Source organism: Planococcus citri, chromosome 4 (genome assembly GCF_950023065.1).
Source record: "Planococcus citri chromosome 4, ihPlaCitr1.1, whole genome shotgun sequence".
NCBI classification, from domain to species: domain Eukaryota; kingdom Metazoa; phylum Arthropoda; class Insecta; order Hemiptera; family Pseudococcidae; genus Planococcus; species Planococcus citri.
In genome coordinates this window covers 40,492,723-40,505,980 of record NC_088680.1, presented here as the reverse complement: position 1 = coordinate 40,505,980, position 13,258 = coordinate 40,492,723, and the positions used below count along the sequence as shown (strand labels likewise).

Here is a 13,258-nt window from a genome sequence, read left to right as displayed (position 1 = left end):
TCATAAAACGCTATTTGAGTTACAAAATTCAAACATCTCCATCCAGTGGAATCACAGGAAATGAAATTGTAGATGAAAATGCAAAATCTGCCACTACTCTTTCTCCTTTCACATTTATTACAGCTGACGACCTTAAATCTATCTTCACCCAAAACACACTTAAGAAATGACTAAACTTCTGGTCCCTCCAAACATCAAACAGGCTCTTTCACCACAAAAAAACTACTCAGTCTTGGAAAAACCTATTTCAACTAAATAGACTTGACTTGAAAAAATCATTATAACCAGATTGAGAATTGGCCACACAAAAATCACCCACAATCACCCCCCTGAAAAGGCCCCAAAACCCACATACCAGTTCTGCCTGTCAGAACTTATATCTGTCCAACACTTACTATTTCACTGTCCCTCCTTACATCAGCACAGACTATCCCTACAAATAGATGAAAGATCCCTATTCATACCACACAACCCTCCCGAAATTAAAAAATTCTTAGACCTAATTAAAAAACTTGACCTCAACAACTCGATTTAAATCTCACACGAGGGGTGTAGTAATCAAGTAATTACAAACACCCAAAAAAAAATTCCAACTCATTATTTTTTGATATTTGTTTCTCATTTTTGAACTTTGACAGTTCTGAGAAATCTTGAAGAGATAATGGAGAGAAAATTTTTTGGCATCTGAAGATGAGTTCAGTATATTAATTTTTAAAATTTTCTCTTGGCGATTTTGTTCAGTTTTAATGCTGTGCCCCTTCCAATTTTGGATTCATCTGTATTTTTTCCCACGTACCTACCTACAGCTTTTTAATAATGCTAAAATTCTGGGATTTAATTTCATTTTATGCATTTCGGGAATTTTTTCAAATACAAATCTGAATTATGAAAAATTTAAATCTGAGATCATAAAAATGATGAGGAAAATCCGCGTTGAACTAACAAGTCATTTTCTAGAAATCTATGTAGGGGGGGGGGGGATAGGTACTTCATGTCATTTTTTAATGTCAGATTGAAATTCCTTAAAAACGAAAAAACAAAAAAAATGGAGGAAAAATAGAAAATAATTTGAAAAAAGTCGAAAATTGGATGAAAATGCAAATCTAAAACCTTCATCGGGTTTTTCCAAAACCATATTTTTCTTCATACACCCTCTTCCAGCGATAACCCTAATAGTTATTTTGTGCATCAAATGTTAAAACCGTCGAAATTGATTGAAAAATCATACTGTAATTATTTTTAAAAAATTCAATGTCTATCAAAGCAATTGTAATTTAATGAGTTTTGTATGAGCTGATTTTGATTCAGTAAAACACAATCAAGGAAGAAGGTTCTTTCATTTCAGCTTTTCCATTTCTGATATCACCCATTTGCTGCAATTCTGAAAAAATCACAAGTGAGAAGAATTCGTAATGACCTTGACAATTTTTTTTTGAGGTGGTGCATCAGCCCCCCTCCCCCCTACTCCACAAAAAATCAGAATTGAATTACCTACTCTTTAAAAAAATTGAAAAAACATATTTTTTTTTTGAAATCAAATAAAAATTACGTGTAACAAATTTTGGTACCAATTTTGATAGAAACCCAGCCTACTCATTATCCCCATCACCACCACAATCATCATTCTCACACCGGCAGGTATATCCACCAAACCATACAACGCATTTCCACTAAAAAAACATGCATAAGCAAAAAATAAAACCAAAAACAAAAAAAAAATACAACATAACAAAACTGACACTAAGCTTCAGCATTCGAACCACAAACTGAATATTTTTTCACAAAAACCACCTCTCGTAACCACGTTGAATGATCGAAAAAAAAAAAATTCCTAAACCAGTCTCCAACTCATCAACTCACTACCGACTCTCACCGCATCGCTCCACAATCGACTACCGCCTCGGTGACGAGAAAAAATCGCCAACGTTCTCAAGTGGACGCCATTTTTCGGAAATTTTTTTCGAGTGTCGTTGAAACACCCATTTGTGACGTCAAAAACCGTCTCATGTGACATCATTTTTTGATAACGAAAAAACAAAATCGCCGAAACTAAATAGGTATAAGTATAAAATTACGCGTACCTCTCTTATCACTTGCATAACATACAACGCAACTAGCAGTACTACAGCTACATAAGCGAATAGTGTCGAGCGTCGTTTGATAAGACTACGACTACTAGTCTACTAGTGATTTAATTAACAAACGTTCGTTCAAGTCGACGTCGTCGTCGTGTTCCGTGTCCATAGTTTTTTCATTCATCGTCATCGTTTCCGTTCCAGTTTTGGAATTTTTTTCTCGGAAATTTTGGATCGTTCCAAAATTTTCTCCAAGATGGTGACCGCTGGAAGATGTGGATTTTGCGAAACATGCTTCATTCTGGCCTCCATCGCAACATTAGTGCAAAGCAGATCGTTTCAAGAAGGTATGTATTTTTTTTTCTACCTCTTTGGAGGCTCGTCCGGTTCAACTTCGAACTGCTTTTATCGTTATTTTTTCTTATTTAAAATATATAAATATCTCGATAATCAACCGGTCTTATTAAATCCGCTTACATAATGACCCCGCCTTACATCTAGAGCTGTTTTATCATCGCTAAATTTAATATTCACGTGCGGCAATTGATAAATTCATTCATCATGTGCACCTTTTACATCATCATCCAAATTTCCGGAACACATCCTGCAAATTCACCCATACTTACTCACCCATCTAGTGCTCAAAACATCGATTAGGTACATACTTCGGTTCAATATTCCCAACAAGTATCAATTTCAAAAAACCTACTTCCAAATCCAATGTCCAACCAATCAAAATTCCTCCAACATTTCGTCACTGCAATTAACCTTAATCATCGTTGTAATTATAAACGTGAAAAATAAATTTATTTACATCGAGCTGGTACCATACACGTTTCGCCTATGTTTTTCCTTTCTTTTTTCAAACCACGTGAACTAGTTTTTACTGGCGCATTTGTAACGAAACTTTTCTCTCCTTGAAATTGCGTCGATAAGTAAGCTTTGATAATGCCAGCATAATTCTTCAACCAACAAAAATGGTGATAAAATTATCGCGCATTGGCGCATTCAAAAACCTCCGCGGATGCCTAATTGCCTACCTACACCAAGTAGTAGGTAGTTAGGTAATACAACGATATTGTAAAAACTTACTCACGTTGTTGTTGAAAATTAACCTCAACTTTTGAATTAATTTTCACTTTGAAATTATATACTAGGAAGAGAAGGTAAAAAGCCGGATGTATTAAAAACCCTCATTCGATAAAACGTTTCAAATTTTCGAATAAAATTAGGTACCCAACCATCTAATGAAATCGATTCTAAAAAGGAGGAGGTAGAAAAATACCCAAGAAAATCATTTGATTAATCTAAAAGCCAAAAAATATTGAAAAAATCCAGAACCATACCTAATTGATCAATAAACTAATCTCAGAAAAAGCACGTGGTTTATATTTTCCAATCTCAAAACTCATCTAAAGTATTTCTGAGCGCCAAAAATGGCATCTTTTCTAAAAATGTCTACAATTATTCCTCTTGATTAGCCCCCCACCCCGTCTTCATCTTTGGATCTTTGGCAACGTTAAAAAAAACATAAAAAAATCAGAGAGGGGAGGGGAGCAGGTCACCAGGAATACAAATGTTAATTTGCAGAATTTTCCTTTTTTTTTTTTTTTTTTTTTTTTGTAAAAATTGCACGCACGAGTAGGTATCTAGATTAAACTTTTAAATTTTTGCTCAAAACATCTGAAAAAAAAAAACAAAAAATCTAAAAAAATGTCGTGGAAAAAATATCATTAAAATTGAATTTAAAAAAAATCATACCTGTAAACATTTCATTTTTGAGGAAATTTTCAAAAATTATCGCTCAAAAAGATGTTATATTGATCTACAATTTTTTTCATCCCCCTCCTTCCTTCTCTCACTCCCTTCCTCTTCCCCGAAATGGAAATTGAAAGTTAAATAAATGCCCCTGACAAAATTTTAAAAAAATTGAAAATAGCTTCTTCAAAAATTAACCCCTCAAGAAACGTTATAAAAATAAAACTGAGTTTAAATGTCGAATTAGTCACATCATAACAAGAAATCATTGGACAACTCAATCCAAAATTTGATTTCAAAAGTTGCCAAATTGAGTGGAATTTTTTTCTTCAAAAAATAATACGACCACGTGCAAAAATTATTCCACTTTTGCCCGTTTTTACGATTCAGAGATGACGACAAGATCCGCTTAGACGACTCGTGTGAATCATACATACAAACGGGTTTTTCCGATGCAACTCACGATTACCTTAAACATTTAAATATTCGTCAACTACTTAGCGAGCTGAATATGTATATTTTTAAAATAAAAATTGTAAATCGACGAGAAAATTCTGCATAATTGTAATGTGTGTTTTGGCACGTATTGCTCTTGATTTTCATTGCAAATTAAGTGGGCCTTTGTGGGCTGATTCTAATTATAATTGTTCTGATAAATGGGGAAATAATCCTTGAAAAAAAAAAAAAAAAATTGTACCACACTTATTTGCTCAGTAATAACGGAATATTTTATGAAAATTTAAATTTAGAGTTCATATTCACGTAATCTAATCAATATCTTTTTTTTGAATATCTTCCAGGTCCCAAAAGGTCAGATGCATCAGAATATGACTCCCCTATGGGTTTTGGCCTGCTGGAAAATACCGATAACCTGAACACCATGGATCTCAAAACGAATCCCATCAGCAGCAAGAACGACTTGAATAACAATAACGCTCAGCAACCGCAGCTCTACGATTACGATACGACCGATCAAAATAAACCAGGTAAATACATCTCGAACCGGTTTACCGACTGCTTTCACGTTCGCCTATATGACCATGAATTCTATTGTATAATAGATTATGTTGAATTTACAGAAAAACAATCGTCAACCGAGGGCTGGTGTGTTGTTTGGTATCTCGGAGCATTCGGAAGCCTGGTCTGCTTCTTTTTGATAATCACCTGCATGGAGTTATTCTTCCGTATGCCTTTATATCGTCAAAGTCACTTGCAAGCTTTTATACAGAACTTACACAACGAAAACAAACCGTATACTCCGGAATCGCCGCCACCACCGTACCATCTTTTCGCCCCACCTGATTACAACGAGACTGTCCAAAAAGCTGCAGATGATAAACGTAAAACATTGGATATTTTCGTCATACCGATCTACCAAGGACCAGCCAAAACTCCCATGCCGGCTGTTGTCCAGCAAGTATAAGCGGATTTGATCTTATGACCCTAATGGAATAGGGTGATGGTTTATTTTCTATTCGATTTACTTATGCTCGGAGGTTCGAGGATGAGACAGATTCGTCGAAGATCTCGGCTTCGTGGTGGCTTGTGAAGCATCCAATATGACATTTGAGCGAAATGTCGCCGTCATATACCTACACCTACCTACCTAACATCATTGTAGAGTATCGATCAACAGTGGAAAAGTTCGATCGATGAGAGATTTTGAGAATTCCTAAAAAAGAAATGTATACAATAATATTGTTGTACTTGCAGGTACACCTTTTTTAGTCCACATAATCATACCAACCTTTGATTTTTTAAAAATGTATATTCGCGTGACGCGTGTTGATCGTCGACGTGATTTATTATATATACGAATTTTGCCATCATTTTCAATCTATGTATCTCTAAATAATCGAGCTATTCTCGTCGCCTATCGTATAGTTTCTCATTAACGTGTATATTAATCTCGCATGTGTTTGCGTTGAAAAAAACACTCACTATAACATACCTACTACCGTAAAATATATAACGTTGTTTCGAGAAACCATCTTTGTATGAATTTTTTTTTTAACATGGTGATTAATCGATGAAGGAAGTTGCACCATTGCTGAAAATACTCGTAAGAATTCGATTGTTCTTGGAAATGAGCTGTGGAACACGGATGACACGTTCTCGATCAATCGACACTCGTCAATTTTGTAATCGGTGCGATAAACACGATTTAAAATAGTACCTACGATTACGACATGTATGTGCGACGATCAAAAAAACGTAAAAGCGAGTATGCCTGTGAAATTTATATCTACGAGTATGGTGCGTAAACAAAGTACTTCAGTTTTGATCTTAATTTAGATCATGTAAAAATAGCAAGATATGCGTACCTTAAGTAGGTATTCTTCGAATTAGGTACTCAGTTAAATTACCTATAGGTACAAACAAGTTATAGTTTTTTTTTTTTTTTTTTTTTTAAATGATTTTAGTTCTGCTTGCTTTTGAACTAATTATGGACCAAGCACGTGTAGGTATATTTATAACAATATTTGATTGAAATTCTTGAAATTCTCAAAATTGTACTATACTGTACAAATAACTAGATATGTCTATATTATTTGATCGCCATGATATGGTAAACAACTTCATCATCTAGGGTCAGAAGAACATGTAGCATTTTAAACGAAAATAATATCTTACAGATTTGGATACATATATTACAATATCAAGGTCTTAATTCAAGATTCGGTCAATTGCAACAACTTGTACATAAATATGTAGATACATCTGCCAGTTGCTAACGCACGTGTTCATTCAAATTTTTATAAGTCGATGATGGCCAACGACTGAATCATATAGAAGGGGTTACAGACAGTGTAACTCCAAATGTTATTTGTCGCAAATGAACCAACATTATTTTTCTAAGTATTTGCGCCTATAAATCTTGAACCAGTATGTATCCTGAGGTTAAATATTCATTCATATAGTTTTCCACACCCTTCCCCATCCTCCTCCTCCAATCGGTTTTGATATACAGGGAAGACAGAAATATTAGGTAACGCAACTACCTGCGTTTTCGTTATGGGTGGGTTGTTGCGAATTTTCAGCCCTCCCTGTTGCATAGAATAGGTTTTATTTTACCTACCTAGTACCTATATTTATGGTAATAATGAAAAGGAGAATTTTTTTTCATATAGTCATATGTCATATTACTCATTTATTAGGAGATGAGAAGTGAAAAGAAATTTATTTTCCTGTTGTGATCTTGGTATGTATTATTAAATGAGTTCAATGACCTTTTCATTTCAAATAATGCGATGAATGCAATTTGGCTAATTTTGGAAATGAGTGAGTCCAGTTTCAACAAAATTTAGATTCTCGGAAAAATCATGTAGGTAATACTTACTTATCTATCAAAATTTCAATAACAAAAAATTTTAGCTGCTTATACTAAGTTTTCGATTTTTGGTGAATTTTTGGAATTTCAATTTCATTTACGCATTCATGATTCACCTGAATTGGAAATTATTTTTTGAGAGAACCAATATAATATTTCTTGAATGAAGTAATTTTGGGGGGAAATGGTGGAAATTTGATTCCAGTTGTTATGGAGCCTCCAGAAAAATTATTTGATTTTTCATAATAGGCTACATGTACATATTTGAAATCGAGCTGGACAGCTGAAAATTTGACTTCAGCATACCTTCGAGATGACAACAAAAAGTTCACTGTTCCAGCAAGATCTGAATTGGACATCTGGAGTATAATATTTTGACTAAATTTGCCTAGAACTTGCTGGAAGCGTGCATTTTTTGATTGAGCTCAAAATTTTGGTTGCTTAATGATAATTTGAAATTCTTGGAGTAGGCTGGTTTTTGACTGGAGGCTCCAGAACGTCTGGAATTTCCAAAAAATGGATTGAGGAGGTTCATAACAGCCAGAATAAATGAAATGCTAGGTTTTCGATTCAATTATGATTTAATTTCAAAATTTGTATTTTTTATCAATTTTTTGGGCCATTTCCATTTTGACATTTTTTAAAATTTTCTAAAAATCAAAACATGAAGTTGTAGGTATATTTCAGCTGAAATTTTTGATTCAAAATTGTTTGACATGTTCTCTTCCGTATATCGAAGAATTTTTCAAATCAGAGACGTAGAATTCAAAATTTCTTTGAGAGTAGACCTACATAATTAGGTATGTAATTATTTTAAAAAGACTGAAAAGTTGAAAACAGCAAAGTCAACTGGCTGTATTTAAGGGCGTCCTCTAAAATTGCGAAAAAATTATTCTCTTCTGATGAGATGCCACTGATCCTAAATTTCTCCATTTACAGCCATTTCGGAGCGCCCTGAAAACTTTTGATTTTCTCCTGAAGTATGAGAAGTGAAAATTTTAATTTCCACTTACTTTCCAGGGTTCTCAATCTGAAAACCTTCCATTTCAGCTGATTCCAGCTACAAAATATTTAACTTTAAGATGATCGAATTGTCTTGCCAATCCCATAAATTGTGAAATGGAGGGGTGGCGGACTTCATTTTCATCATATATCGAGCTATTCATGAGCTTCGGGCAGGATTTCAATTTTTCATGAATATTTGAAACACTGTTATGGACGTGAAAAGTAAATTCAACAGTTTCTAATGTTTTTTGAAACTTAATACTTGATTAATTAAATTTGATAAAAAAATAACATTTGAGGGGCCTCGTTGAATTTTTTGGGATACCGAATTTTTGGATTCAACACCTCGAGGGTGAATGGAAACCAAATTTACAGTTGTCCATATATGCACATTTTTCCGCTTATCTGGCAGGATTTCAAATATATATGGAGAAAAACTAAATCCCTCTGGTGGCTCCAATATCAACAGGAAATGGTGAAATTTGAATTTTATTGAACTTACCATTTCAAATGAAAAGTAGCAAATTTAAAATTTTTAAAAAGTACCTATGTACATTGAAAAATCAGTATCGTATCGCTGCTAAGATTCCGTCTAAAATACTTATTGAATCAAAACATCACAAATAATTTGATTGAATCACCTCACGTCAAATGCGAAGGATAAGTGAGTAAATAAATTACCCACAGGACATTGCTCTTTCCCTTGCATTGCATCAACTCAATAAAACCATGCAAATACGTCATTGAAGTAGGTACACAACATACGAGTTGGTATTATTTGATCTTGAGCTTTCTTAAGGCCAATTTCATCGTTTGGATGTTTTTTTTTTTTTCATTTGCTCGAAATGAGGCGTGAATGTAGAATATCTACCCCTCTGGCTCTACCCGATTAACGTAGGTATCAACTTTTTGAGAAAATGTACGTGAATAGGCCTTATACAAGCCTTTCAATTTTCATCGCACTATTACCACCAGAAATGTGTAGGTATTTCTCAAGTTCGAGTTTTTAGTAATTTGTTATCTATCAAGAATTAAAATTAATTAAAATCAAGAAGTCAAAATGGCAAAGTTGGCCGGTATTTTCCATCCTCTCATCACTTGACATGATTATCGTAATCATGGGCGGTAACCACTTCAACCTTGTCTTGTCGCAAATCGATTCCAAATGAAGCTATTTTGGTGAAAAATAATAATTTCAAAATTCGAGTACCTACCTATCTGTTAACACATTTTGCAAGAATGCGGGTACTAGAAACCCTCACAATAAATATTCAAACATTTTGATTATACATTATAGTTAGGTACCTTACCTACACGTCAGAGCTCAATTATTCAGATTATTCTATGTACATATGTACTTTTTTCTCTATTACACTCACCCACTCACCCAATAGTCAGTCTTGATACTAAATCTTCAAGTCCAAATAGAGTGGATTCTCTCACAAAACCGTTCAAGTTTCGAAAATAATCAGTTTTTCTTTTTCTTTCATTGCGTGTTTGTGTTTATTCTCGTGGCAGAAAACGACTTTCTCGAAAATACTTCATCGTTTGGGTATTTTAGTCGAATAGTTTCTACCTATACTTATTTAATCTATTGATAAGTACATATTTATAAACCATAGGAAAAATTACCTCCGAACTAGGCCATTTAAATAACTGACTAGCTGCCTGGTAGGTAATCAAATTTTACGATATTTAGTCGAGTCAATTAAAGGCTATGTACATACTTACCTATACCTATGCTCGACACCTACGAACACACAGGTACCCGACACAAAATATGCATTTATATCCACATCGTAAATTATGATTGTATATGTAGGTACCTTAGGTAGATACGTTAAAGCATTAAATTGCTTATACCTAGGTACCATTTTTGAAATTTTGAAGTTTCATCTCTTTAGAATTTTGAGAGCTTTATCACAGATCAGTCAATTATTCACATTATCTATCTCAACATTCAACATACCTAGGTATAGGTAGGTATTTTGTTATCAGTAAGAAAATTAAACTAGACAGCTAAGCAAAGCTTAGCTGCAAAGTGTGCGTAGCTAGCTGCCGTTTCTACAGCTATAACCGCTATTACATATCTAAGTAGTGCATAGCTCTAATTTTTCAGAATTCTCATTATCTTCATACCCGGTTGGCAAAACGGCATTTTTTAGACAGTGCATCTGAATAGGGATCTGACCACATATCAGTCAGAATGTATTTTCTGACTGCCAAAACGGCAATATCTGACTGTGGTTCTGAGTGTGGATCTGACTAGTCAGATCCACGCTCAGATCTCCACTCAGTCTTCTGACGAGTCACCGCCATCTTGGAATTTCAAAAAAATACTTGTTTCTGATTGGTTGATTGTAGTCAGACTGCGAATCTGACTGTCAAAACGGCAATTTCTGACTGCAGAAATGATTAGTCAGATATCACCAGAAATGTGCCAATCGGGTATATATTACATACAATAATTCATATCATTTTCAAGTTCACATTATCTACAACTTATAGAACTTTTAATCAATTTTTGGAATTCTCAGTGTCTCTAAATGACAAATTTTCATTTTTTTTTTAGAATTTCCATTGTCTTCAAATTTATAACATTTCAAACCAATTTTCAGAATTTGCCTTTGATTCTAAAATTATTAAATCATATAAAATATGTCAAGAATTCGCATTGCCTCTAAATTACACGACAAAAATATGGGTAATTTTTACAAAAAATGTTGACTATATATTTAGCACAATAACCGGATCCCATTCAAAAATACATACTATAAGTATGATAAAATTTGTTTTGAAAATCAGTAATTTCTAACTGTTCAGTTATAATAATAATTTTTACTGTAATCTTATAGTAAAAAATCATCATTTTAATAAATTTTGCTATTAACATTAGTAAAAATCATTTTGTTTTAATAATTTTTACTAAAGCATGATATATGATAATAAAAATTACATAAACCAAGTTGTGTAAAAATTACTCATTTTAAAGTAATTTTTATATCATAAAAAGTAAAAATTACTCATATTAAGGTAATTTTTACTGTACTTATGGCGCTATAGGTATAGTAAAAAGTATTGAATAAATGAAATGAAAATTCATTTAGCAAAATGATATCATATTTCATAACTTTGTTTTTATAAATCAAAATGAGGGGGCTACAGGGTTCAAAATTCGTTTTTTTTTGCACCAGCATCATGTACTCACTCCACAGCATTTACCTATCCAATATTTCCAACGAAAAATTCGTCACCTATACCTACCTACCTGATGGGGATTCGAACCTGGGACCCTACAATTCCTATTCCTACCTACATGCCCTAACCATTCGACTACGAGTTCACATGGTGGGTTAGGGCATTAAAAGAATATATTTGTTGGGTAAACGCCCCACCAAACCACTCCCACTTAGAATATACAGCTAACAGATGAGGGGTGTAACAGGGTACAATGAGGCAGCTGATTTGAAAAGCGGAGATGGAATAGACTGGGGGTATAGCAGGGTACAATGAGCGGCAGGTGTTCTACAAGTCCCTTTTTCCCTTTTTTAGGATTTAATGCATTAAAATAATGAACTAAAATTGCAATTACTCAGCAATTACCCATCCGAATTGAATGAAAAATAATCTATTCCCTCCGCCTTAATGATTCTCAAATGGTGTCCAATAGGTACAAAAAACGGTTGGATAGTTTAAGAGAACATTCATGTATAATGAAATTTCATTTCTCAAAGCGAAACCAATAGTGTGCTACGCACACTAAAAATATTTACAAACCACTGAAGATATTGTTTGAAAAAATTTCATGACATGTGCCAAAAATTGACTCATTTTCAGCTGAACAAACATATTGAGCATTTGATTGAAATGTGTAATTGAAGATAAATTATAAATTAAATTTTACTACAATAACGTAAACACTCGAGCCAAATCTTTTGACTAAATCCTCTGCACCTAAAATTTTTTTTTATCTTGTGTAAATTCAAACTCGAATCATTTTTAAAGTTTTCAACTAAGCCCCTTGATATTTTATCAAATTTATCTATCATGAGTCTGTTTTTTAAATTATGTAGATAGGTAGGCAACAGGTATGTATTTATTTTCAAAAAAATTACTTTATGTAGGTATTTTGTAGGTGTGTTTTAATGATTAGGTAGGTGGGTGGAGGGTTTTACTATATTATAGTAAAATTATTGTGTAAGTATACCTATGTACCTACTATAGAGTGACATAATTTTTTCATCATGATTAGGTAGGTAAGTATCTGAGCCGTAGATTCAACATGAAATAATTCATTTCGGAAACAAAATCATTCAAGGATTACTGTTTATTGAATGAATATTTCATTCAAATTTTCTATCATTTAGCAGGTATCAAATTTTAATGCTGCGAAATACTTTTCGTATAATTGAAATTTTATACTCTTGCTAAATTATAAAAAATACTTCATTAACTAAAATCGACATATTTTTTATCTTTTTATAAATGATACATATTTATAAGTAGTAATGGGGCGCCTATGGTACACTCGAAGTATTTTAATTTTTCGGCGAAATTAAAATAACTCGAGTGTACCCCAGCAGCTCCGAGAATGCGTGATGCATTTTTTTCAGTAAAAATGAAGTTTTTTTCAAAAATTCACAGTGTACCATTTTTTGGCAAAAAAAAGAAGAAGAAAGAATATGATCTTTCTTGATTAATATTCAGCATACCTTCTCCACCCAGTCTTGAGTTTTTCCCCTAATTATCGTATTATCCGAATCGTATCTGCAGGGAAAACACACACACATATTCAATATTGATTTCGACATATTTTTAAAAAACGCGATCATCAGAACAATTACATCGTCGTCGAGTTGGTATAATTCGTGAATTTACATATTCAATACCTATCAAATAAATTAATATTTTTCGATTTCGGCATATTTTTTAAAAAACGCGATCATCGGAACATTTACATCGTCGTAACACTCGCGAGTTGGTCTGAAAGTTACTGACTGATGCAAAAACTCTCCCGTTGGGCTGCGAGTGCAATTTGGCACAAACAATGTCGGATAATTTTAGCAATCATGTGTGTGATTTATTTTTC

At 33.3% G+C, this 13,258-nt stretch overlaps 1 protein-coding gene across 2 annotated transcripts; it reads left to right on the top strand.

The window, feature by feature from the left end:
• The first annotated feature begins 1,914 nt into the window (after positions 1-1,914).
• Positions 1,915-5,820, top strand: LOC135843491 (uncharacterized). 2 transcript variants are annotated; one of them, XM_065361404.1, is made up of 3 exons: positions 1,915-2,422; positions 4,634-4,819; positions 4,895-5,820. In XM_065361404.1, exons 1-3 carry the CDS (start codon positions 2,332-2,334, stop codon positions 5,254-5,256), a joined length of 639 nt encoding a protein of 212 aa, XP_065217476.1. In that variant the 5' UTR covers positions 1,915-2,331; the 3' UTR covers positions 5,257-5,820. The 2 variants fall into 2 exon arrangements, with proteins under 2 accessions (XP_065217476.1, XP_065217477.1); XM_065361405.1 differs by having other exon boundaries at positions 1,944-2,422; positions 4,913-5,820.
• Positions 5,821-13,258: the final 7,438 nt, after the last annotated feature.